At 51.9% G+C, this 27,144-nt stretch overlaps 1 protein-coding gene across 2 annotated transcripts in view; it reads left to right on the forward strand.

The window, feature by feature from the left end:
• The first annotated feature begins 1,225 nt into the window (after positions 1-1,225).
• The window catches only part of PRDM11 (PR/SET domain 11), a 43,446-nt gene continuing 17,527 nt past the window's right edge, over positions 1,226-27,144 (forward strand). Inside the window, exons 1-6 of one of the 2 annotated variants that reach the window (XM_069469862.1) lie at positions 1,226-1,254; positions 1,842-1,966; positions 2,319-2,422; positions 2,984-3,246; positions 22,498-22,565; positions 26,596-27,017. In XM_069469862.1, the coding sequence (XP_069325963.1) occupies positions 1,848-1,966; positions 2,319-2,422; positions 2,984-3,246; positions 22,498-22,565; positions 26,596-27,017 (976 nt within the window). In that variant the 5' untranslated portion in view covers positions 1,226-1,254; positions 1,842-1,847. The remainder of the gene's footprint in view (positions 1,255-1,841; positions 1,967-2,318; positions 2,423-2,983; positions 3,247-22,497; positions 22,566-26,595; positions 27,018-27,144) is intronic. The other variant, XM_069469860.1, reaches the window with a different exon arrangement.

The raw sequence follows: 27,144 nt of genomic DNA on the forward strand, positions 1-27,144 counted from the left end.
CCACAGGGCCTTACCCCCACCCGGCCTCCCAGCGTCATCCCAGGACTGCTCTGAAAGAGAAGTGGGCTGAGGATACGGCATGGAGGTGAACCGAGCCTGAAACATACTCTTGGATTTCGGGGTTCTCCTGTTTTCCAATTTACGGAGCGCTCCCCAACCTTCAGTTCAGACGCCATCAGGCATGGTCTGCGTGACCTTGAGAAAGTCACTTGACATCTCCAGCCCCCAATCCCTGTCCCCTCGCGGGTGGCCCGGGGCCATCCCACAGGCTTTGAGGTTGGCCCAGCACCAAGCATGCAGTCCCAGGCATAACGGTGCCCACCCTGGCCACGCAGGTGCGGGGGGAGTGGCGCGCGGCCCGCTTGGCGAGCTGGGTGGCACCGCAGGCCCGGTCGCCTCCGCGGTGCCGAGTCGGCTCGGCGGCCGGGGCCCGCGGTGGGCCACTCGCGCCCTTCACAGCCCCCCGCCGGCCTCGGGGCCCTGCCTCGGCGGCGCTCGTGCCCACGCCAGGCGCCCCCCGGGCCGAGCCCCGCAGGAGGCCCCGGAATTCCTGCACAGCCCGGCTCCAGCGGCCTCCCGCGGCCGCCCCTCCCGGGCGCCCCTCCCGGGCGCCCGCTTCCTCCCGCTCCCCGCGCGCCCCCCTCCCGGCCGCCAGCCAACTGCGTGCCCCCGGGGCCGGCAAGAAGCCACATGCCCCCGCAAGGAATGCCGGGCCTGGCGGGCGGGGCGGGCGCTGGGCAGGGCCGGGCCGGGCAGGGCAGGAGCTCCCCGCCGGGAAGGCTGGTGAGAGGCAGCGAGCGGCCTGCGCCCGCCCCGGCCCGTGCCCGGCCTCTCCGCCGCCCCACAGCTCGCACTGTCCCCGCCGGCCGCGCGCGCGCTCGGGGCACCCCTCCCGGCTCGGGGGCTGGGGGCGGGGGAGGCTCGGCCTGGCCCGGGCAGCCCCCGCCCCCTCCGCGCGCCCCCGGCCCCGCAGGCTCGGAGGAGGGGGCAGGCCGTCATGTTTCCCCACACCCCTCCCAGCCGCGGGCTTTGGGGCCCCGGTGGGGAGCAAGGGGCTGATTAGCCGAGAAGCAGGGGTGTGGCCAGCGGGGCCCCGGGTAGTGAGTCACACACGCTGCTCGCCCAGTCCCGGGGCCCAGCGCGGTCCCAGCCCGAGCGGCGTGCCTCCCCAGCCACGAAGAGTGTCCCTGGGCTTGGCATGAGGACCCTGGGGTGTCGAGGGAGGGGCTGAAGCCCGGCGCATGGTGGAGGGCGGTAAGCGAGGGACTGGGGAGAGTCCCCTAGAGAGAACCGGGTGGGGCTTGAGTGGGGGCTTTGGCCCTGGACGGCCCACACCAGCACCCCCAGGCCCCGCCTGTACCTGCTCTGAGCTGGCAAAAGGGCCTGGCAGCCCCAGGGTGAGGGGCACCCTGCCAGGCACTGAAGGCCCATTCCGGGTGCCCACCCCTCTTGGCCCCGGTTGACTTGAGTTCCCTCCCTGCTCCCCTTTGCAGAGTTTTGTGCCCAGGCTCACGTGGGACCCTCTTGCCCTTTGCCCTTTGGTCTTGGGGTCTAGGCTGTGCGTTGCAGCTCTGCCTCTTGGCCTGAGCTGCCCTAGGCCCCTGACCCCAAGGGGCTGGTGGCTCCAGTCGTCCCCAGGACCAGCCCGGGATAGAAATGGCATTTCCTCTTGGCCCGGCTACAGCTGTTTTTGTTGTCTGTGTTCTCAAGCGCTTCCTCTGGGGATGGCAGGGAGGGTAACCAGACTCCTCGGGACCCCCACTTGCCCTCTCCGCCACTCACCCCTCTTCCCCTGTCTCTTTGATCCTCTTCCTGTGCTGGTCCCACCTCCTGCGTCCCAGGACAGAATGACTGAGAACATGAAGGAGTGCTTGGCCCAGACCAAGGCAGCCGTAGGGGACATGGTGACAGTGGTGAAGACAGAGGTCTGCTCACCACTCCGCGACCAGGAGTATGGCCAGCCCTGGTGAGGCCCCTGTGTGGGGACTGGAGAGGGAGGGAGGTCTGGGCTGGGCTGGTTGGGGACCCTGGGGAAAGTTCTCACTCCTTGCCCACCTTCCTTAACCCTGCTCCTGGCAGCTCCTGGGGTGCAGGCTGTAGAAAAATTAAAGCAGTGGCCCAGAGAGGCCTGGGCCCAGGTCTCAGGATCACGGTCTTTCCACCATGCCCTGCACTGAGCAGCATGCTGGCTGGGGCTCCTCTGCCCACCCCAGGTCCCCTTGGCCTTCTTGCCAGGTCTGTCCCCAGCTTCTCTCCCTACTGGGCTGTCACTCTCTGATGGCTTCTTTGCTTTCTTTGCTGGACCCCGTTCCGGCCAGCTCTAGGAGACCAGACTCCTCAGCCATGGAAGTTGAGCCCAAGAAACTGAAGGGGAAGCGTGACCTCATCATACCCAAAAGCTTCCAGCAAGTGGACTTCTGGTGTAAGTGGAGCTTGAGGCTCTGGGCTACTCCTCCCTTCGCCCTCGTGGCCCCATCCCTGGTTAAGGAATTCACAGCAGTGGTACTAATGACAGGGCCTCACCTGTGGTGTACCAGGCCCAGGCTTCCATTTGTCCTCATCATTAGCGATTGAGGTGGCTGTCGTTGGCCCCATTTTCCAGGCGAGGACACTGAGTCTTAGTGAAGGTTAAGTATCCTGCCTTAGTCCGGCAGCTCATGGAAGTACAGTTGAAATTCAAACACAGACCCATAGCACTCTAAAGCCACACTCACTCTTCTGGTTTTTCAAATTTGAGACAAAGGAATCGACTGGCTTCCTTGGCATTGGCAGGTGTTTTCTTTGCGCCCCCAGGGAGGGTGATGGGTTATTGCCACTGATGACTCGGGGGCCCGTGGCTGGCTGGCATAGAGCCAGGGCTGGGACTCTGGAGTCGCACACAGTGTGCTTTCTACTGCCCCAGGCTGTCCTCTGGTGGGCCCCCTCTGCGGGTCCTACTGAATTGTAGCAACTGAGACCCTCCCTCCTCTTTCCATCCCTCCAGTTTGCGAGTCCTGCCAGGAGTACTTTGTGGATGAGTGCCCGAACCATGGTCCCCCGGTGTTCGTGTCTGACACGCCGGTGCCCGTGGGCATCCCAGACCGCGCGGCCCTCACCATCCCTCAGGGCATGGAGGTGGTGAAGGAAGCCGGTGGAGAGAATGATGTGCGATGCATAAACGAGGTCATCCCCAAGGGCCATATCTTCGGCCCCTACGAGGGGCAGATCTCCACCCAGGACAAATCAGCTGGCTTCTTCTCGTGGCTGGTGAGTGTCCCCGGGGCCGTTGCATGGGAGAGGTTGCCAGAGAACATTGAAGGAAACCAGCAGGTGGAGCCGTACACTGGCCCTGCCTGGCCTGAAAAGTTTTCTGCCATCACTTCTGGACAAGTGGATGATGGGTCTGGCTGTCCCCTTGCCCTGGCTGAGTGGCTGCAACCCTTGGTGTCCACGGGCAACGCTGAGAGAGCCTACCTGGCAGTGGCCAACAGATGAGTAAATCGCCAGGCCGAGCTCAGGGCAGTTTCCCGTGTGTATGTCTGGCGGCATTTACGAAAGGTTTGCCTGACCCCTCTTCACAGTGGGTGCCTTGGAGCTGGGGCGGTGGAGGCAGAGCCTGACTTCCTTCTCCCAAAGCTGTCAGGCCAGGCCCTGGGCTGGGCGCTGCAGGTGAAGCCTTCGACAGGACAGGCATAATTCCTACGCTCAGGCAGTAGACGGTCTGGTGGGAAGACAGACATTGAAAATGTACACATGTCATTACTGTGATCAAACAGGGGGACACAGGATGCCCTGGGAACATAGCATGGTGGGACATGGCAGTGTTCATAGCACTCAAGAATTTGAGGCCTGGAGCCTTAGTTTATAATGTCAGCCAGCTTTGCTATTTACTATCTAATGTGACCTTGGACGAGTCATTTAATTCTGTTGAACCTGTTTTGTAACATAAGCGCAATAATACCTGTTGGTGAAGATGAAATGAATCAATATTGTGAAGTTCCTAGGATTATGCTTGTACTTAGTAAGCACACAGGAGTATCAATTGTTATTATTATTATTATTGGCCTAGTGAGGGGTTTGGGGAAGATTTCCTTTAGCCTAAAACATGAAGAATGAATCACAGCTCGTCTTGGAAGAGGGGTGGAAAAATGCCAACAGAAGAGCCGAGCGAGAGGACCCTGGAGAAGTCCAGGCTGGTGGCAGCAGTGAGCCCGAGAGGCAGAGTGGCCAGACAGCAGCAGGAGAAGAAGGCAGGGCTTGGGTCACGCTGCATTTCATAAGCCAGGGCCAGTGCATCCTTCATCCTGGGCCAGGGGAAGCCACTGACGCGTGTCAAGCATAGGTGTGACATGGTCAGGTTGCAGTGTGGAAAATCAGAATTCCAAGGAGAAGGCAGGGGTCGGGGTTCAGGTAAGAAAAACTAGTGGCTGGAACTCAGGTGCCAGAGGTGGACAGATGTGAAAGAGGTTTAGGAGGGAGATTTAGGAGGGAGATATATTGATGATGGGGTGCGAAGTGAGGAGCTGGGGTTTTCAGCGATATGAGCAGGAAGGGTTACCAAAGACAGCTCGCTGCGGGAGCCAGGCTTGAGCTACCGGACAGAGACGGGAGGATGTGGGTAATGGAGAACGGCAGTCAGCAGGCACAAGGTCCTCATTCATTAAAGACGCGCTCTTGAGTGTCTCCTGTGCCAGGCACTGTGCCGGCCCTGGGAATACAGTGACCGGCCGGACTGGACGTACATCCTGCCCTCGTGGAGTTTGCTGTGGGAGAGATGGAATTAATCCAAGAATAGGATAAATCCATATAAAATTACAGCCCTAAAGGTGATGGCGAGATAGTGAGGTGGGGAGAAAGTGAGCAACTGAGGAAGTGATATGGCCAGAGGTCGGGGAAGGCTTCCTGCTCGTTGAGCTGGGGTTGAAGGGAGGGAATGCCCACCAAGCGAAGATGGGAGCGGGGCATCCAGGTGGATGGAACAGCAAGAGCAAAGGCCCCGTGGCAAGAGACAGCATGGCGAGTCCGAGCAACTGGACAGAGGGCAGTGCGCCTAGAGTGCAGCGCACACAGGGCCTGGAGGACGAGATGAGGGTGTGACCTCGTAGGGCCCAGTGGGCCAAATTAGGAGTTTTGTTGTTTGTTTATTTTAGGAATAGTGAGAAGCTTTCAGGTTGTTTGAAGTGGGAGCTAGCAGGGAGTGACCTGGTGGCATTTATGTTTTGAAAGGGTGACTCTGGCTGCAGCCTGGAGAGCTGATGGGGGTGGCAGGGACGGTGGTCAAGCATGGACACCCACTCCCTTCACCCCAGTTAGAGGGCTGGGGGAGTTCTCCAAGTCAGCCATGGTGGAAGCTGGGGCTGGGATGGGGGCAATGACATGGAGACAAGCGAACTGCTTTGTGTCAGAGGTGACAGCTCTGACTTGGAAATAGACTAATTGGCCTAAGTAAGGGAGTGGAAAGTGTCAAGGACACCTCCAGTTTACTCTCCCAACAGGTTGGTAAAGGTGCCTTTCTCTGAGAAATGGAGGATGCTGGGTTGAAGGATAGATCATGGTTTTGCTTTGGGACTTTAGTTTGCAGTGACATCAAGTTATCCCAGTGGGGCTGTTGAGTAGGCCGTGGAATGTACGGGTCTGGAGCTGGAGAGGAGGTTTGGAGATGTCGCTTTGTGAGTCCCTTGTGCATAGGCAGTGAGTGGGGCCAGAGGTGTGGAGGGCAGCACCTGGGGAGACCAGGCCGTGTGACAGGTGGACAGGCCTGGGACTAAGCTTTGAGGAACTTCAGCAGTTCATGGTCCAGAAGGAGAGCTTGATCCTGCAGAGGAGACACAGAAGGAGCATCCAGAGAGGTAGGAGGGAACCAGGGGAGTGGGTGACCTGGAAGTCAGGGGAGAAGAGAGGTTCTCAAGGGCCGCTGTGGCCAACAGTGTCAAATTCTGCTGAGATACTGAGCCAAGAGAATGGCTGAAAAGTGTTCCTGGGATTTAGTGCCAGGGAGGCCATTGGTGACTTTAGCAAGAGCTGTTACCAGAAGGCAATGGGTCTCCACCCAGGGCAATTTTGCAGCCCTGCCCCAATGTCTGGAAACCTTTTGGTTGTCACAGCTCAGGGTAGGGGTGTGCTACTAGCATCTAGAAGGTAGAGACCAAGATTACTGCTAAATATTTCACAGCACACAGGATAGTGTCCCCCAACAAGGAATTATCTGCAGAAACCCTGGAGGAGAGCCCTGGGGGTGCAAACCTGATTAGCATGGAGGTGGCCAAGCATGGTCATTTCTCAGAAGTTTGGTGACAGATAAGATCAGATGTGGGAGAAAGAGATAAAAGAGAGGTGGAGTCAAGGGAGTTTGTTATTGGAGAGATGTCAGCATCCTTAAAGGGCCCGTGGGGGAGTCCTGCTGAAGAGGTGGTTGAATGGAGAGGAGAGATAAGGCACTGAGGGCCGTGCTACGCCACCTCCCCAGAAGGGTCAGATGGAGACACTGGACCTGGAGGGGGGTGGGTCCGCATGTGTCCTGCCACTGGGGCAATAGCACAGAGCACTGGGTCAGATGAAGGGAGGGAGGTATAGAAGGCCACATTGTGCCCCCCAAAGATGCCCACGTCCTAATCCCCAGAATTTGTTAAAATGTTATCTTAATGGCAAAAGGGATTTAGCAGGTGTGATCAAGGATCTTGAGGCGAGGAGATTATCTTCGATTGTCTGGTGGGTCCAATGTCATTATAAGCATCTTCATAAGAGGGAGACAGGAGGGTCAGAGTCAGGAGAAAGAGATTGCAGGACGCTACCTTGCTGGCCTTCCAGACAGAGGAAGGAGCCAGGAAGGGCTGCAAGCAGCCTCTAGAAGCCTCCAGAAAGAAGGTAGCCCTGCCAGCGGCTTGATTTTAGGACTCCTGACCTCTAGAACTGTACGATAATACATCTGTGTTGTTTTAAGCCACTGTGCTTGTGGCAGTTTGTTACAGCAGTGATAGGAAACTAATACAGTAGGTGTATGTGCTTGGGGGCGGAGGGGGGAGGGTCTATTAGAGTGTGCAGGGAGGTGGAGTGAGGTGGCCTGAGATGGAGGAGATCAGAGAAGGCAGTTCAGGTCCAGGTGGGTAGAGCCCGAGGTGCCCAGGGAGGGCTGTCCAGAGGCGTGTTGGGGTGTGGGGGTCTGCAGTGGAGGGGAGATGCTGGAATACAGTGGAAACTGAGTATATAAATACATGCATCTGGGGCCCTGGGAAGGGAGGGGTTGCCTACAGAAAATGCGCTCGGGAGGAGAGAAGAGCCTTGTGCTAGGAATGCAGGTTTAAGGAATCCTTGGAGGAAGGGGAGCTGAGAAGGCAGAGACAGTGGGAGGAGATGGTGAGAAGTGAGGAGAAGGAGGGCTGGTCAGTGGGGTCAGTGCTGCAGTGGGTCAGGAAGCCTGAGGACCGAAAGTCCCCTGGCCCAGGTGACACAAAGGTCTTGGTCCTCTTGGCAGGAGCAGTCTCGTGGGCAGAAGCCAGATTGCTGCAGGTTGAGGTGTGAGTGGGAGGTGAAGAGAGGGAACCAGCAAGGGTGCATGGCTTGTTTTAAAAGTCTGGTTGCCCATTAAGCAATCATTATATGCCAGGTGTATACCAGGCACCTCTGTCATCTCATACTCCTTCCTGTGACAGCCCTGCAGGAGGGCGTTGCTGCCCCTCTTGTTCAGATGAGAAGCGCAGGGCTGAAGAGGCTAAGTGAGCATCCCTGACTCCCATGGCTGGTCCATGGTAGATCTTGGTTCCTTCAGAGATAGTGCCTTTCCACGATGCCTTAAGGAGTTCCTTTCTGGGGAGACAGGACTAAGGAGGTGGAGCAATTAATAGGCACCCTGGGCCAGGTATGGTTACATGCCCAAATTCAACTCAACCTCATAGATACAGAGCAACTCCCAAGCACTAGGCCCTGAGCAGGGAGCTCTGGGGTAACAGAAATGCATGAGATTTTGTCTCTGTTCTCATGGAACCTGTGGTTCAGTTCGGAGGAGCAAGGCCTGTGGTGGGCAGGAGAGGAAGAAACTTACTCCCCACCAAGTAACACAGAGACACAGTGTTGCTGTGTGATCACAGTGCTGCAGAGGGCTGCAGAAGCGGGGAGAAGGGGATTGGTTTCAACAGGGCAGATTGCAGATGGGTCTTGAAGGATGGGTAGGAGTTCAACAGAGGAAGCCCATGGCTTCTCAGCATATGGAAAGTTGCAAGGGAAAAAATCTAGGGCCATGCTCAGGGAAGGGCTATTAGGATCCCCTCCTCCTGCCGCCAGAGTTTGTACCTGGCTGCAGCCTAGCCAAGGAAGGTTGAGCATTGCTAAAGCAGACAGACTAGCCCAGGTTTGCTGCCCAGCACAGGTCGATGGTGGGAGGAAAGGAAGCATAGAAGGCCCTGGAGTTTGCAGCTTGGGTATAGACCAGCTCCACCCGGAAAGAGTAGGCGTGGCCTGCAGTTCAGGGGTGGGGCCAGCGGCCAGGTTTCTTTCTGGGAGGTTTCTTCCCAGGGCCTGAGCACTGCAGCAAGCAGATGGGAGCAGGGAGGGACTGGCTGCAGGCTGTAGGACAATGTGGAGGCTTTCACCTTTGGGAACCTGAGAGGTGAGAGGCATTGAAGGCCTTGAGAGACCAGTTGCTCAAAAGGGCTCAAGGAAAGAGTGTGTGTGTGTGTGTGTGTGTGTGTGTGTTTTGGGGTGGGTGTTAAGGCCTCCGCTGGGGAAAAGCAGGCATGAAGATGGCTCTGCCTGCTCAGGTGATGGGCTGAATGGTGTGGCAGGGAGTGGAGAGAAAGGTGGGCCGAACCAGGGCACTGATTTTGGACCAGCATCTGGAAGCCCCACATCCTAAATAAACCACATTCATTTGTCCAGTCCTGTCCCAAAGCCATCCTGGGTATTGTCTTTTCTTGACCCTCTGCCTGCCTTCAGAAGCTCTGGCCCCAATCCAGCACATGTTTCTTTTCACGATCCCTCATATGTGCGCTCTACTCCAGCAGAAATGATGGTGGTGGTCCTGATAAACCTAGCTGTTAATGTTTATTGAGCACTTACTACATGTCTGGGTCTGTGCTCAGCGCTTTATAGCATAATTGCGTTTGATCCTAACAACACTTCTGTGATGTAGGTATTATTCTATCCATTGCACAGCTGAGAAAACTGAGGCCTGGAGAGGATGAGTCATTCTGCACAAAGCTAAACAGCTGGTGAGTCGCTGAGCTGGGGTTCAAACCTGTGCAGTCTGACTCCAGAACCCACCCTCTCATTCCGCCTCTCGGTCCGCTCTGCCTCCCTTAGTTATCGTGTTTCTTCCTGTCTCCTTGCCTTGGTTGACTCTGTTCTACTCATGCTTCCTGCCCAGCACAAGTTCCCTCTCCATCCCCCCTCACCTCTCACCCTGGAGGAAAGCTGGCCCCGTTGCGTGCACCCAGGAGTTTGGCACTCACTTCTGGCTGTTTAGAAAAGAAATGCCCCTTCCTCTGTTTTTTCATCCCATTGGAAATTGTAAATGCCATAAATCATTGCTAAGGCTTCCCAGACCTCCCTCAGACACTGCAGGCCAGGCTGATGCTGCAGCCACGAGGTGCTTGGAGGTGCCATGCAGCCACGTGGTTTTGTAAAGAGGCAGAAGAACGAGGAGGCCAACTCAGGGTTTTGGTGTAAGTTTTTCACACAGACCTCGGTTTGTTCCAGAAGGGATTTAGGGCAGCCCCAGCAGGATACATAAAATATACCAGGATAACATGTTAAAACTGGGAGAGAGAAAGAAGAAAGAAAAACAAGGGTGGAGACCCTACATGGAGCCAAGAGTGAGGCTACAAATGCATACTGTAGTGCCCTGTATCTGATCTGCACTTCACCTACATAGGCTCCAGATCCGGCAGCCCCGGGAGAGGGGAGCCTGGCTGGCTACCAGCGCATTCTGCCTGTCACGTGAGAGGGACCAGAGGCCTCCTGAGGAGGTCCTCCCTTCTGGGCACGGACACTGGACAGATTTCCCAGGGCCCCTGATCTCCCATCAGGGGATGTGAGATGGGATGACTCGGCCCAGGCCGGGCAGCCTTCCCGCCTGCCGGGCTGCTACTGTGCTGGGAAGAGCAGATGTGAGACGGTGCTTCAGTGTTCCCGTTTCAGCTGCCCTTGTAAAATGGGGATTTCTCTTCAAACTTGAAACCGGACGTTCGAAAGCTCATGGCACACCCTCTGGAATAGAATCCGAGAGACACCGAGTGCCTGGGCGAGACAGCAGCGTACACAGACGGCTGCATTGCCACAGGGAGGGGTGGGAACAGGCAGGTTTTACCAAGTCTGGGGGAGCTCAGAGAAACGAGGAGTTAACCGGCTTGTCCAAGAAAGAAGGGGCATTTGAAATAGGTTGGGGGCGTGTATGTGTGCACACGTGATGAGCAAGTGATTTTCATGCTTGTTTGATTAATGTCTACTATTTTGAAAGTTTCAAACTCTGTTGAAAAGTTTTAAGAATGGTATAGTATACACCCACACACCTGCTTCTAGATTCACCTATTGCTAACATTTTATGACTGTTGCTTTTTCCCTCTTTCTCTGTACTTACACAAACATACACACACACACAATCTTTTTTGTTTGTTTTCTGAATTGTTTGAGACATAGTTAGAAGCATCATGACATTTTACCTCTAAACACTTCAGCCTATATACTTCCTAAGAGTAAGACATTCTATAGTCGGCGTGGGCAAACATCTTTGGAAAGGGCCACGTGGTAAATATTTTAGGCTTTATGGACCATATAGTCTCTGTCACAGGTACTTAACTCTGCTATTGCAAAAGCAGCCATGGATGAGAAATGAATGAAGAGCATGGTTGTGTTTCAATAAAACTTTATTCATAAGCACTGAAATTTGAATTTCATATGAATTTTAAAATCATATAAATGAAACGACATGAAGAACATTTTTTCAGTCATTAAAAAATTGCAAAAACCATTCTTAGCTCACAGGCTGTCCAAGAACAGGTGGTGGGGGCTGAGTTTGACTTACCCGTGGCAGGTGGCTGGCCCAGTTCTATTTAACCGCCATGTCATTATTACACCCAGGAAATTTAACATGGATACAACACTGTCTCATCAATGGTCCATATTCAGATTGTACTTTTCCCCCATCTGGGACCCATTCGTGCACCACCCATTGCATTTAGTTGTTATATCTCATTAGTCTCCTTTGTTCTAGAAAAGTCCCCCTGCATTTTTTTTTTCTCTTTTATGATATCACACTTTGGAAGAGTTCAGGCCAGTTGTTGGCGTAATGTTGCATAGTTTAGATTGTCTGATCATTTCCTCATGGTAGATTCAGATGGTGCCTTTTCGGCACAGGCAACCTTAGAGCTTTCTCATGACATGCAGTCAGGAAGCAGGTGATGTCAGCGTATCTTGTCTTTTACACAGTGGTTTTAGCAACTATGGATGGTTCTTACCTGTATCAATTAGTATTCATAGTTCAAAATGGTTTTCCTGTTTCTTCCATTCCTTCTATATTTATTACTCTGTTTAAAAAAAAAAAGTGTTCAGCCTTCTCCATCACCCCATCTCTTATTTTAAAACTATTTTTAGTATCTGTAGGGACTCATGAATTCTTTTTTCATTCATCATGTTACAGTCCGTTCCTGTCATTATTCATTTTGATGTTTAAATGGCCCTAGATGTGGCCAGTGGGAGCCCTTTCAAACTGGCTCTTTGTTCTTTTGACATTATTTTAGCACTTCCTTACTTTCTGGCACAAAAAGATACCATCTCTCCTAGGACCTGTGATTCCTTGTAGTGGGAAATGGTGTTTAGAAGCCAAGATCTCTGGGCACTAGGTGTGCAATTGCTGTTGGGGCATCCTTGCTTCTAGGCCTGAACTAGGTTTTGAGCGAGGAGTTGAAGTGAATGGCCTACCAAGTCAGAAACTGAGGGAACACAACATGCAAGCAATGGGCACAGCATGTACAAAGGCCCTGAGGCACATGTGTAATGTTGAGGTGGGGGTGGTAAAGGGTTTAGCAGAGGTATTGAGAGTGCTTGGAAGGAAAAGTGAAAGAAGGCTAGAAAAAAGTCACTTTTCTCATGTTCTCAGATGCTATGGATTATATAAAACGCTATTGATTCAGTATCAGCTTTTCAGGGAGTAAAACTATGGACCTCAATCCTGAGATTCCTCTTAATATCATAAGCATTGAATGGGTTCAGCTTGTATAGCTGTTTTATAAATGAAAGCAGTTTGGTTATTGAATCATAAACCAAACCAAAGATTTCCACCAAAAAATAGTGAACCAGTTCTGGCGGGAGCAGCGTCTATAATTCTCAAAATCTATTATATTGGAACAAAAGTAGAACATGAAAAATGATTCCGTATTGGTCCACTGTTTCCAGCAGAGACCAGGTCCTGACCTGACCTTCTGTAGTCCTTGCACCTCGCCACATTCTACTGCAGCTGTTTCTCACTTGAGTTGTGTTCAGGTGACTTTTAATGTTGGTGGAGTCCCAATGTTACATTAGTTTTATTTTACTGCTACTTAAAAAGGTATAAACATAAAGCTATGTAAGTAAACACAAAGTTTCTTAACACTTATAACTTTTAAACCAAAACAAATTTACAGATATAAAATGAACAGAATGAGAAAAATCTCAATATAATTCAAGTTAACAAAATCATTCTAATATGATGGATGATATTGTCTTACTGTTTATAGGGAGAATATGGTAGTGACTGCTAAGTCACGGTGTCATTGGTGTTCGGAATGCCTTTTCTGTGCCTGTGTATCTTTATTTTCCTGTTTGCCTCTATTTGAAACACTGGGGAATCTTTTGTCAGAGCAACTGCTACAATGTCCCTTGGCCTTTTCTTCGCCAGAATGCGGCATTTACATATTAAGTTTGCATTCGTTCATTGTTCATTTGGCAAGTAGTAATAATTAGTGTTGTACAGCCAACTGTCACCAGGAAACAAGCTACCTCAAAATTCAGTGGCATAAAATGGGGGTCAGCAGGCTCTTTCTGTGAAGGGCCAGGTAGGAAATGGGTTTTGCAGACCATACAGTGTCTGTGGCAATTACTTAATTCTGCCATGGTGTAGTGCAGAAGCAGCCACAGGTATGGTGTGTTCCAGTAAAAATGTGTTTATGGATACTGAAATTTGAATTCCACGTAATTTTTACATCATGAAGTATTGTTCTTTTGATTTATTTTCAACCATTTAAAAACGTGCAAATCATTCTTAGCTGGTGGGCCGCACAGAAGCAGGTGTGGGCTGCAGCGAGCCAGCAGGCCATGGTTTGCTGAGCCCTGGCACAGAACGACCATTGTTTACTATTATGTAGTTGCCGGTTGACTGCAGTGACTCACTTACGCTTGCGTGTCTGCTGGTCCGCCGCAGCTTGGCTGGTTTAGCTGGGCTCGCTGGGCAGCTTGGCCTCAAGCTGCAGGTGATTTTGGCTCCTTACTCTGGAACCAGGTCTGCTCCAGGCACCTGGAGCGCATTTGCTTTGGGCCCAGGCTGAATGCACGGGGGCTCCCTGAGAAGCTCTTCCATGTTTCAAGACTTTGCTTGCATCGTGTTTGTTAACATCCCATTGGCCACACAAGCTTATGGTTGGACATGAGGTCGTGCAAACCACCCGTAAAATAGAGTCGAATGCAGGTCACATGGGAAAGGGTGATAGGGACGGGTGAAGAACTGGCGCCAAGAATTCAGTCTGACACGGTGCCAACTCAGTCATGAACACATTTCTCTTGTGGGTGCGGAAATCTCATGGTGATTCTCATGTATTGATTTTTTAAAAATGAAAACATTGAATCAAAAATTCTTAAAGAGAACATTTAGATCTTGGGAATATGGCCAAAGACCCTAGTTTGAGAAATATTAATTTCTAGTAAACACCTTGGCTTTGACAGTGGGGGATTTTGAGTTTCCTGATGTTTTAAAATTCCCCAAGGATGGGTCTAGTCCAGTCTGTGCTCCCTGAACCTAATTCAGCACATGCTCGTTAGGGTGGATGGGCAACAACACCAACATCAATAATAATAGGAATAATAGTAACTGCCAGTTATTAAGTACAAATGATTTGTGTGTCGTAACTCTTTGTATCCCACAACAGTACTGTGGGGTAGTTATGGGGCTTGAAAGGCCAAGTTACTTATCCAAGGCCATACAGCTAATGGTAGGGCCAGGATCGCAAACCAAACGAAAGCTCATAATCTCCAAGCCCCAAATGTGAATATCTAAATGCCCACACAATGTCCCGTTGGTCATCCTCCCGCTCACATGGAAACCTCCTGCTGCTTCTTTCAGGAGTACTTTTCAAGCATATGGTATGAGGTTGTTTCCCTTTCCTTCTCTTGATTGCTGCTCCTGAATTTTTGGCAGATTTTATTTTTTAACAGTTTTATTGAGATACAATTCACACACTATAAAATTCACCTGTTTAAAGCGTGTAATTCAGTGCTTTTTAGGATGTTCACAGACATGTGCCACCATCACCACTGTCAATTTCAGATCATTTTCATCACCTCAAGAAGAAATCCTATGTCCTTTAGTTGTCATCTCCCCCTCCCACCCACTCCCAGCCCGAGGCAACCACTAACCTTCTGGTTCTTTAGATTTTTCTATTCTGGACTTTCATATGAATGAGATCATATAGTCTATGGGTTGTTGTGACATCTTTTTTCACTTAGCCTAATGTTTTCAAGGTTCATCCGTGTAGTAGCATGTGCCGTTCCCTTTGATGGTTGAGTAATATTCCACGTGTTGTTTATCCGTGCATCTACCGGTGGACAGTTGAGTTGTTTTACTTTTTGGCTATTATGAATGATGCTGCTGTAACTATCCGTGTACAGGTTTCTGTGTGAATACATGTTTCCATTTCTCTTGGGTATAACCCCTAGGAGCGGAACTGCTGGGCCTGCGGTAACTCTGTTTAATCACCCGAGGAACTGCCACACTGTATTCCAAAGAGCTGGACCGTATTACATTCCCACCAGCAGCATATGAGGGTTCCTATTTCTCCACATTCTTGCCAACACTTGTTTTTATCTGACTTCCTGATTCTAGCCATCCTAGTGGGCGTGAAGTGATAGCTCACTGTAGATCTTTAGGTTTTATTCACTGCTTTTTTTTTTGTCTCTTAGTCATTTTACTGGTTATTGGAGGAGAGCCACCCATGCTGGATATGTGGGTTGCGCACTGAACAACTCCATAGGGTGTTTTTCGCATCAGCCCTGTTAATTGCTTCCCATGTAACTTGGAAGACCCTTCTAATCTGCAGCATGACATTTAAAGTTGTTTCTACCTGATTTCTCTCTGGCCATGGGCTCATTCCAGTTTACATTTTTACTCCCTCCTAGATGGGGAGATTCTCCTGGATCTCTCTCCCACCCTTGCAAAAGACCCTTCATGTAAAGCATAACTAGGAGACAGGATTCAGGCTGGTCTCTTTAATGGCTGCTCCTCGAGTTCCCCCTGCCCAAGGGCCCCGTCTGGGACTTCAGAATGCTGTTTGCTTGCACCAAGGAGAGTGAGGCTGTGTGTGGTCAGGACAGGGAGGGGTGAAGGACAGAGCTGTCTGAGTTGGTTACAGGGCTCCGGACTCGTGTGCTCCTGGTTCCAATCCTGGCTCTGCCACCTGCTGGAAGTGTGTCTGTAGGCTGCTCACCTATTCTCTCTGAGCTCCGTCTAATGGAATACACCCTTGTGAGTTGTGAACATTGATGCTCGTTGCATGCCTGGTGCCCAGCAGGGGCTGAGCAGGTCACAGCTAGCTTTATTATCTCCGGTTACGTCACATGGGTTTCAGGAACGTCTGGGGATGGGGGTGAAATCAAAGTATGTAAAACCCGGATGTGGAATTTGGAGTTGTATGTAAACACGCCTCATTTACCAGGGCTCCGGAGTGTTTGTAAGCATTAAAGAGAAGGAGGTGCTGCCATTTGCAACAACATGGATGAACCTGGAGGACATTATGCTAAGTGAGATAGGCCAGATACAGAAGGACAAGTACTGCCTAATACCACTTATCTGAGGAATCCCAAATAGTCAGATTCACAGAAGCAGAGAGTAGAATGGTGGTTGCCAGGGGCTGAGGGGGAGAGGAAAACAGGGAGGTATTAGTCCAAGGGTACAAAGTTTCAGTTATGCAAGATGAGTAAGTCCTAGAGGTCTCCCGTACAGCATAGAGCCTATAGTTGACAGTACTGTATTGCATACTTCAAAAATTGCTAAGAAGGTAGATCCTATGTTAAGTTTTATCATAGTAATAATAATAAATAAAAAGAGCAGGAGGAGTCTTTTGGAAGTGATGAATATGTCCATGACATAGTTGGTGGTGATGTTTTCACGGATGTACACTTATATACAAACTCATCAGGTTATATACATTAAATGTGTACAGCTTTTTGTATGTCAGTCATACCTTAATAAAATGGTTTAAACAGAAAAGGAATTTGATAAAAGGTAGTTTCAGAACAATAAAAGGAAGTACTAATTTCCTTGACAGTAAAATTAGGGCAGATACGTTAGATCATGGTTCTCAAGCTTTTTGAATCACCTAGGAAGTGATTCAGAAAAGTTACACTCACATGCCAATATTCATAAATCGCTGCACACATTTTAAGGGACCCCTGGACACCAGGTTAGGAACCCAGGGCCTGGATAATCTCAGAGGCGCCTGTCCAGCTTCAGTGTTTTGTATGTTTGTTTGTTTAAGAAATAAAGTCTCACTCTGTCACCCAGGCTCTCATGCAGTGGCATGATCATAGCTCACTGCAGCCTCAAACTCTGGGCTCAAATGATCCTCCTGCCTTGACTTCTCGAGTAGCTGAGACTATAGGCATGTGCCACTAAACCTCACTAAATTTTTTCAAATTTTTTGTAGAGACGGGGTCTCACTATGTTGCCCAGACTGGTCTGAAATTCCTGGCTCAAGTGATCCTCCTGCCTCAGCCTCCTAAAGTGCTGAGATATAGGTGTAAGCCACCATGCCCAGCCCAGCTTCAGTGTTCTTCACTCCATGTCTTTGAGTGTAGCAGAGGCCAGAGTTCAAGTTCAGGCCAGCCTCTTTATCTCTCTGGTCTTCAGAGGGCTGTTATACCGTCTGCCTCCCAGGACTTGGGGAGGAGCATCTGAGGTGTGCCAAAGCACTTCGTCAACTGTGAATGCTTCGCAAATCATCTTTATAACCACTTCGTTGTATGAGGCGGCGCAGGGTTGAAAATCAGAATGCCTTATGGATTTAGTGGGTTCCTGGAAAGTTGCAAGCAAATCACGTTTTTGAAAACCCAGTCTCTGCAGTATCTGGTAATGACGCCATTTAGAGGAGCTCAACAGTGAATCCTCCACTGGGGCAGGTGTTCTGTTGCAAAGCGGGGTGTTCCTCCCTATTAAAATGCCAAGTTGCATGTAGCAAATGCACTTAAACCAGAGGCAAAGCTGGAATTTCCGAGCGGGCTCTGGGAGAGTCCTGCTTCATTCTGATGGGGCCCTTAGGGGAATCTTAGGGGTAACGTCTATCACGCTAAAACATGGGCTGTACCATCAGAGACCTGAGTTTACGCTCCAGCTTCCCCGTGTATTTCCTCTGTAGCCCTGGCCAGATATCCTAACAGCCCTAAACCTCAGTTTCCTAATCTGTAAAATAAAATGAGGATACTGATAGCAGCTACTTCATAAACTGTGGGAATTCATGCAGTAGCTGCATGAGTGGTAGCTGTTGGTGACATCATTGTTGTCTTTATTAATTATTACCATGGTCAGAAATATCATTCTGGTCCACATGGACCATGCTTGACCCAAGGGGCCAAAACTCAGGCTTCTGTATTATTTTCCTGAGCATCTCTCTGTGTAGAATCATACGATATTAGCTACAGACAGAATTTTAAGGTCATTTAGGACAGGTTTCACTCAGTGGGGGAAATCCTTTTTTTCAGTCTCCCTGATAGCGGATCATCCACTGCTTAGATACTTCCAGTAACAAGAAGCTCACCACCCCATGGGCTGCTCGTCCTATCTCAGGACCATTCTGCAGGTTGGACAGTTATTCCCTGTGCCGAGTTCAGGTCTGTGTCCTTCTAAATGCCTGCCAGTCCTGGTCCATCCCCCAGTGTGGGGGGCTGTCCCACATTTGATGGTGGCTCTGCTGTCTTCAGCCTCTGCTCCTCCAGGCCGAGGGACCCCTGACCATGCTGGTTGTCCTTCCTTGATCAGGTCCAGGTTATCAAAGTCCTCACGTCACAGTGCTCAGAGCTTCTGGGCTGGTCCAAGAAGCACCAGGTTCAGGGGGGCCATGGAGTTGACCTTGAGGGATAAGGCAAGGGAGGGCACTGGGAAACCAGCCTTCTGGGGAACACATCTGGCCCTGGCTGGCCAGCCCTGGCCCCATCTGGCCCCAGGCCTGGAGGCCCACAGCCCACTCCCCACTCAGGGTGGCCTGGGCTCATCGCTGGCCTGCGTGCTCCCACCCGCCCCGCGCCCTCTGCCTAGAGCACCATCATCCTCCTCTTCTTCAAGATCTCCGTTTAGACTCCGTATCCCCCAGGAAGGTCCTCGGCTGACTCCCAGGTATGGGGCTCCAGCTCAGAGTTCCCATAGCCCCACGTCGTTCCCCACCACAGCAGGGACCAGGCATCATCACAGTGGCCTCGCTGCTGTACCCACTGGGCTGTCAGCTTTCTGATAGCAAAGATTCTGTCTGCCAGCGTCAGCACTTTACACCCAGAGCCTGTCACTGTAGCCGCTCCCTCTGTGATGTCTGCTGGTTGAATGAATGAAGGAAGGAAGGGAGGAATAAGTGAACAAACGAATAAATAAACACCCCTCAGAAAAGCTCCAGGTCCCAGCAAGCAGAGATCCTAGGCAGCTTCCTTGTCCCGCACAGCCCCCACCCAGGGCTCTCTGCCCAGCTGAAGCTGAAAAAGGCTGATTATAACAACTCAGTGTTGACCCACAGGCCTTCTGCCACCCAGAATTAGTAATGACTAACATTTGATTTCTTCATCAGTAGTCACTTACGATCGCAATGCTAATAGTGACCTCTCATTGAGTGCCTGCCACATCAGTCATGATGACAGTGCTGCAAGGTTGGTTGTTACCCCATTTTACAGATGAGGAAACTGAGGCATGGCCAGTGAAGTCACCATTCAGCCTATAAGTGATGAAGCTGAGATTCTAGCCAATTCCTCTAGCTCTATGGCTCCTACGACCCTCTAGATGCTTCTACTACTGGCTGTGGGAACTAGAGATGCTTCTTTTTTCCCCCAGGTGCGAGAGGAGCAATCAGAAAATGACAATGTGGTGTGATTACTGTTACGATAAAGTACAGGGTTCTGTGAGACCCCAGGGGAGGGTCACTACAGACCGCAGCAGCATCTGGGGAGACTGCAAGAAAAAGACACCTGAGCTGCGTGTTTTCTTATTTTATCTTTTTGAGATTTTTAAAACACAAAAGCAGAGTAGTCTCATAAATAGACAAAGCAAAAGCATCCCCACCTCCCTCCGTCCTCCCCTCTGGAGGTAACCAGAGTGGAGAGTTTGAAATGTATCTCCCAGACTTTCCGCGTTCATATAAACATGTGCGTAGTGGTGTGCTGGTATGTTTCACACTCTGCTGGTGAGGGGGCCGGGGTGGAGCGTGTGCTCATTGCCGTGGTGTAAATGCTCCCACCGTGGCTGATTTCAGGCTACTAATGTGAAGCCACTGAACGTGCAGTTGGGAAGAAATCTGCAGTAGCAACTATTAACATTATATGGTATTTCTACTGTTCCGATACAGCAGATGCCAGAACCCTCGAGAACACAGATAATAGTAAAATGTAGCAAAGTAATTGGGAAGTGGTAAGTTTTGAGTGTCCTGTTTAAAAAATAAATAATTTATTGACTTGCAAGTTTATATAATGCAATTTTTAATAATGGCTATGTTCAACAACTGGTTCACAAAATCCTGAAAACCTACCAGTTGACCCTCAGTCAGCACGAGCTGGCTTCAGCACAGCACTCATTTCGTCTTGAAAATATTGACATCATATCGAGGTTGCAGTGAGCTATGATCGCACCAGTGCGTTCCCGCCTGGGTGACAGAGTGAGACCCCCATCTCTAAAAAAAAAAAAAAAAAAAAAATTGTGTCATTTTTTTTTTTCTTCTTTAACTTGCTTTTTACTTAAAAGGCTCTTCATCCAATCCTTGGTTCTTTCACCCAGGATTCTACCACGGGCCACGGACTGCATTAGGGACCGGCGCCACCGTCCGAGCGGGGCAGCATATGCTTTGGCCTCGTTAGCTCACAGTCTAGAGGGGGAGGCTCTCGGTTACCAGGCTGACAGATAGATAAGCGCTGTCAACACTCCAAAAACTAGAAAACCACTCACCGTAGTAAGGGCTGTAAAAGGAAGTAACGGGACGATGCACCAGAGATATGGCTGTGGGAGGCCGGGGGTGTGGAGGTTGACGTGTGGCAAGGAAGAAGTTCCTTTAGGTTCCGGTCGGGAAAGGCTCCTTCTGGGGAGCTGACGTCCTCTGAGACCCCAAAGATAAGAGGGGAGCAGGCGTTCAGAGCTTAGCGAGAAAAAGTCGAAAAAGGATACGTTCACTTGGGTGTCATTTCTGTAAACTTTATAAATGTGCGAAACAGTTCTGTACGTTGTTCGTAGGAAAATCCTTGCGTCCTGAAAATGGGAAGGCTCCCCACCAGGATGGCGATTACGCTTGGAGGGGGGAAGGGAGAGAGGATGAGCGGAAGGAGGCAGAGAGGGTCTTCAGCTGCACGTAGCAGAAGGAGAGAGAGGTCTGGGACATACAAACTGGCGTTAATTTTTGTTGGCTGTAGCTGATGGGGACAGAGTTGTCAGCTACGTTATTCTTCATAGTTTCTGAATGCTTGAACTATTTCAGGATTGTAATTTCTTTAAGAGTAGGGAAAGAGGTTCCAGGCAGTGGAACCAACCGTGTTAAGGCACACTGTGTCTGCAGACTAGTGAAAGGGGGAGAGAGGTGTGAGGGAAGTTGGGAGGTGGGCAGGGGGCAGTCACGTGGGCCTTGAAAGCCCGGACCATGGATAGAATCTTGCCATCTTGAGCTGCTGAGTAACATGATCTGATTTACGTTGGGAAGAGATTTCTCTGCCGCTCTGAGGACAATCAGTGAAGGGTTAAGAATGCCATCAGGGAAGTTAGTCAGGATTCTAGGCCTGGTAAAGTGGTTCTGCTTCACTGAGTCCTCAGGGAACCAACCTTGGTCTAGCTCGTTTGTCAAAAATTATTGGATTGTACTTTATAGGTCAGTTGTGCCTCAATAAAGCTGTTAAAAAAGAAAAAAGAAGGAACTGGTCGTTATGAAAGAAAAAGGCAGGATGTAAAAGAAAGATAGATGTGAAAAAGAACCCATTAAAAATTCTGAGAATGAAAAATATTCCTTGAATGAAAGGTACTCATTAAAAAAGGAAGCAAAGGAAGAAAGGAAAAACCTCAGTAGGTGGGAGAAACTGTGGATTGGACACAGTCAAAGAGATAATTAGTGAATTGGAAGAGAGTTCTGAGAAAAATAAAGGAAAAATGAAAGGGTAGTTAAAAGACATGGAAGATAGATTGAGCTATTTCCATATGTGCTTATTAGGAATTCTACCAGAAGAGACTGGAGAACATGACTAAGAAGCTGTACTCAAAAGCATAATGGCTGAGAATTTTCCAGTTTTGAAAAAGAGAAGTCTACAGTTGGAAAGTGCTCATCAAGTAATGAGGAGAATTTCAAAAAAGTAGATCTCCACTTCAAAACCACATGGCAAAACTGCAGAAAATCAAAGCTAAAGGGAAAGTCTTAAAATTTACTGCAGACAGATTTACTTACAAAAGGACAACATTAGGCTACCAGCAGGTTGCTTTTGAACCTATGGCACTGGCAGTCTTTTTAGCAGTCTTCAAAGTGCTGAAAGAAAATAAAACTTAATCAGACTAGAATTTCATATTGCAGCTGAACTCTGATTCAAGAGCAATGGGGAAATAAAGACATTTTTACTGAAGAGAAAGTGGCCCAGCCCCAAACCCCTGAGGCTCTCGAACATTCAGAGGTTGGGGAGAGGAGGAACTCTCTCAAACCATGTATGCCCAGTCATCCAGCAGAAACTGTAGAGAGAGAAGGACTGGGTCTAGATTCCGTTGTTCCAGCAGGAGGCTGTTGGAATTGCCGCTTGCTGGCCATGTTCCTGAGTATTCTATCGAGACACAGGAGGGAGATGGTCCAGCCAATCTGCCTCCCATCTCCCAGGAATTCAAAACATCTGTGAAGGGGTTTGTGTCTCCTCCAGAGTCTCTGGGGAAATGGAAATGGGTGGAGGGTGGGCAACAGGGATCCCTGACCCCAGCCTGGGTTTCAATACAGTGGCAGTGGGGACATGTCAGGGCGAGGGCAGAGGGAAGGGAGGTAAGGTAGCAGGTGGGGCTAGGCCCTGGGCCCTGGGTCTGGAAGAAGCCCAGGTACATGAGAGCCCCTCTAGCATGGCCCAGTCTAGACTCTCTCTTTCTTCCAGATTGTAGACAAGAACAACCGCTACAAGTCCATAGATGGGTCAGACGAGACTAAAGCCAACTGGATGAGGTGAGTCCTGCTCTCTGCTGATTTCCTGGGAGTCTTGCCTGGTATCTGACAAGGAGTCCAAGGGAACGTACTAGGCCTAGGGGATCTTCAGTGGTGGAGGCCCCTAAAGGCTCTGGGGCTGCCATTTGCAGGGTTTGGGATGTGTCCAGTTCTGGGGGACCCTCCTGCTCCCCGAGGCTTTCATCAGCGAGCTCTGGAGGAGGGCCTGTGGCCAGGCTGGGGGGCTACAGGGACCCCTCGGGGCTGCACACTTGCTAGTGTGTCTGGCATACCCAGGCCCCAGGCTCCTGGCAGCATTCCTGGGAGGAGGGGGAGAGTGTCCCCTGCCTAGGACTGTGGCACCTTCTCCCAGGGCAGATTCCAGCTGGATTAATTTGGGAGCCATCCCAGTGAAGCCCCCAGCAGTTGTTTAAATGGGCCTCTTGGAGGAGGAAGCTTCTGGCAAAGCCATTAGCTCAGTTTTTGACAGTGCTTGCTGCCCAGGCCTGATTGCTTTCGAGAGTGGTTTTACCTTCCTACAGATCATATGAGGCAAAAATTTAAAAATATTTTTTTGAAGAGTTGTTTCACCCTGTTCCTATGTTTGGGACGGAAGTTTGCACCAGAAGGATCCTAAAGGCCAAACAGAGAGAGCAGGAGACTGGCCCAGGGTCGCCCAGGGGCAGCTGAGCTGAGCCTGGAATCACAGGTCCGCCGTGGTGCTGCCGGCCTGTGCCGCGTGCCAGGGGCCCTGCGCGGTGGGGTCTAGGGGAGGTTGGGAGAGTCCGGAGGATCAGACATGCCTTGTTACCTTCTTAGTGGCCTCTCTCTGGGGCCCAAGAGCAGTGACTGGGGGTTTGGATCTGGGTGGGAGGGGAAGGAGGCCTTTCTGGAGCCAGGGGCACAGCTGCAGTGTGGACCCGGGGCCTCCTGGAGGCTGGGGCCTTCTGGTGGCGTTTATACAGTTTCGTGACCCATGGGTGCCGGGGGCTCCGGGAGTGAGAGAGCGATTGTGCTTGGAGGAGGGAGTGTGCTGTGTTGCACTCTGAGACTTTCCGAGCAGATAAGGAGACATTGGTTTGAGGTGGGGGATCAGTGAGGGGGTCCCCTGTGCCCTTCCCAGTGGCCCCACTGCCCCCCGTGCTCCCCTCTGAGCACCTGATCAGCCAAGCGGCAGTTTACACTTCTCAGAGCACCGTAGCATTCGTCCTCTCGTGGGCTGGGGCAGCTGTTCTCGTTGCCATTTGACAGGTGCAGAATAGAGGTGCCAGAGGTGAGTGGGCGCCAGCCTTGTGGTGTGGGGACAGGCACCCAGTCCGCCCGATCCCCTTTCACGCAGTCTGATCAGACATTGCCCTGAAAGTGGCCCCAGGAAGGTGGCTTGACGCTCCTAACTCGCCGCCACTGGGCCCTGGTCAGTTCGGCACGTGCCGGTGATCACCCAGGTACTGAGTGTCAGGCCACGTGTGAGTCAGGCCACGTGCTGGGCAGCCGGAGTGGATCCCCAGCCCGCTCCCCACCCCCGCCCCTACCAGGACTCACACTTAGCGCCACAGAAATGACTCCTAACACAGCTGCAGCAAGGGGCACAGACATTGTGCTGTGAGGGCCCAGATAAAAGTTGGGGGGCCTTTGACAAGGGCCTTCAAAGGGGGGCAGGCTTTGGTTCGGGGGCACTGTGAGCAAGTGGGGTTGAGGTGTCCGGACAGGCTGCCGGGCGAGCGGAGACGCACGTGTGAGTCCGTGCTGGCGTCAGGCTTCTGCACTGCTGCTTTCAAGGTGCCAGGACCTTTGTCCAGAGAGCCGAGTCTGCCCCACTCTCCCCCGTCTCTGACCTTTCCCACAACCCCGCAGAAGGGGAGTCGTCATCTGAACCAACTCAGCCATCATTTGGCACCCGAGACAGTCTGACTTAATCGGGCTGGGGGTGGGCCCAGGGCATGGGTACTTCTAAAGCTCGCGTAATGATTCCGATGTGCTGCTGGTGTTGAGAACCACGCTCTGTACCTGTCTTCATGCCACGGTGGTCAAACAGGCCCCGAGCAGGGCAAGGTCTTGCTCAGGATCACGCAGTCAGTGGCAGAACAAGGATCTGAACCTCTGACTCCGGACTTCCAGGCCAGTGGTCCTTCTGCTTGTGTGCCAGGGACCGGGCGAAGCATGGCTTCCTGGGCCTTGTGGGTGCCGGTGGGGGCGGGGGTCTGCCTCCAGCTCCTTGCTAGCATGGGACCTGTGCTGCTCTGCTCCCAGCCTGTCCTGGTCACAGCTGGCAGGCCCTCGTCTTGTGATGACTCAGGGAGCAGGTTGGGGTCGGGTGTGTGGCTCACTGCCATGGAGACGCCCCTCTGGTAGCTGTCGGAGCGAGGGGAGAGCCGGTGCAGCCTGGAAACCGCCCTTCCCCTTCCCGTGCAGCTCCTCATTTGCAGACACTCGCGCTCGCACCGTCAGAGCGCCGGGCTGGGCATGCCCAGATGGAGTCAGTTTCTTTACAAAGTAAGTGGTGGGCCAGGAAGGGAGTGAGCTCTCACGGTGTGAGCTCATTTATGGCCCTGTGCTCGGTGCTCTGCAGGTCCTGTTCCCAGCCAGGGCTACTTGGTGCTCCTGGGGGCATTTGGCAGTGTCTTGAGCCATTTTTGGTGGTCACATGTGGGAGTGGATGCTACTGGTTTCTCTTGGGTAGAAGGCAAGGATGTCGATAAACATCCTACATTGCACGGGATGCCCCCTCCCCTGAACGAGTGTATCCAGCCCCAAATGGCAATAGTGGTGAGATTGAGAAACCTGCATCAAATCACCCCACTAGCTAATTCGACACTAGAACTATCACCCTAGTTTTACAGAAGAGGAAACCGGGTTTACACAGGGCCCGTGGGTTGCCGGGGAGACTCAACCTCTAGTCCCAGGTCTGTCTGAGTGCGAGGCCTGTGTCCCTGCCACTGCCTTGGGCCGGGTAGCAAAACCCCGGCCTTCTTCTCCCCACATTCCGGGCCCTGGTGTTTTGGGTGGGCGGGGTGGGGCGGGGAGGGCTGATGGGTCTTGGCGCCGCTGACCTCTCTCTGTGGTTTTGGAAGCCGTCAGGGAAGTGGATCAGGCTCCGGGTTCCCTCCATACCCTGATGTCTTCTCCTGGGTGGATTTTTAAAAACCTTTTGGCTGGTCAAAGGGTAAACAGAACCACAACGTGGAGAAATTGAGCTCCAAAGCCACGGCAGGTGCCAGGTCAGAGGCAAGGGCTGTTCTGTGCCCCCTGCCCAGTGCCCCGGATGCTCCGTGGAGGTGGAAGCTGAGGCCACTCCTGGTGTCCATCAGAGTGGAGCTTGCCTCCCTCTGGAAGCTCACAGGTGCCTCCGATTTTACCACAATGCCATGGCAGCCACCCCCAAAGGAGCACGCACTCCCGTAGGACAGGGAACCTGTTTTCCTGCACATACACAGAGGTGGGGACTTGGGGGACTGGCGGGGAAGGGGGAGAAAGCCACTGACAGGGGGAGCTTGCTGTGATCACATCTCACTAACCGGTGGCACCACCGATGATGCCACAGCCAGTGGCCACCCACTGTGAAGGCTCCTTGGAGCCATGCTTTGGGCTGTGGGGCTCTATGTAAATATAGCTGTGTAGAAGCCAAGGTCTAATCCTGATTCCAATAAGGATCTTTGTCACAACCTTTCAGGGCTTTAAAGCTCTTGTACATCATTGTGCCTTTTGCTCCTTAGTAACAACCGAGAGGTTGGTGTGGTTGTTATTCCCATTCCGAGGCAGGAAAGGTTAAATGAACTTGAACCGCCCTAGCTCTCACCGCTAGTAAGAGGTGAAGCAGGCCCTGAAACCGACTTGAGTCCAGCGCTCCCACCCACTGCTACCGTCTCCTCTCCCCAGTCTCCCCTGGAGGACTAGGAGAAGGGGCCTTCAGTAGGAGGAGGCTGTGGTGGGGCCAGGTGGCCCCAGGTGCCTCCGGGGCTCCCCAGCTGGGGGCCGGCAATTAGGAAGGAGGAGGACCACCCACGTTGACAGTCATTTACCCAATTGTGCTTTGTGGGATATTCAACCCAAGGAACGTGGCACCCCTGGCCGAGCGTAAGAGGAAGCCCAAGTTCTCCAAGGAGGAGCTGGACATTCTGGTCACAGAGGTGACCCACCACGAAGCAGTTCTCTTTGGGAGGGAGACCATGCGGCTGTCCCATGCTGACAGGGACAAGATTTGGGAAGGCATAGCTCGGAAAATCACCTCCGTCAGCCAGGTGCCCCGCTCCGTGAAGGACATTAAGCACAGATGGGATGACATGAAGCGGAGGACCAAGGACAAGCTGGCCTTCATGCAGCAGTCCCTGTCGGGCCCTGGGGCCGGGGGCCGGGCCCCCACCATCGTGCTCACGGCCCACGAGAGAGCCATCGAGTCAGCGCTGCTCACGGCCCGTGCGGGGCGCAGCTTCCCCAGGGCAGAACTGGATGGCACCGACAGCCCTTCGACCAGCTGTGAGTATCCGTCCCCCACGCCCGCCTGGGCTGTCCGCGCCCAGCCTGCTCCGCTCGGCCTCGTGCACTTTCCTTCTCCTGCCCCCGTCCCTCTCTGTCCAGCCCACTCTTTCCATTCTGCCCCTCC

Source organism: Eulemur rufifrons, chromosome 6 (assembly GCF_041146395.1).
Source record: "Eulemur rufifrons isolate Redbay chromosome 6, OSU_ERuf_1, whole genome shotgun sequence".
NCBI classification, from domain to species: domain Eukaryota; kingdom Metazoa; phylum Chordata; class Mammalia; order Primates; family Lemuridae; genus Eulemur; species Eulemur rufifrons.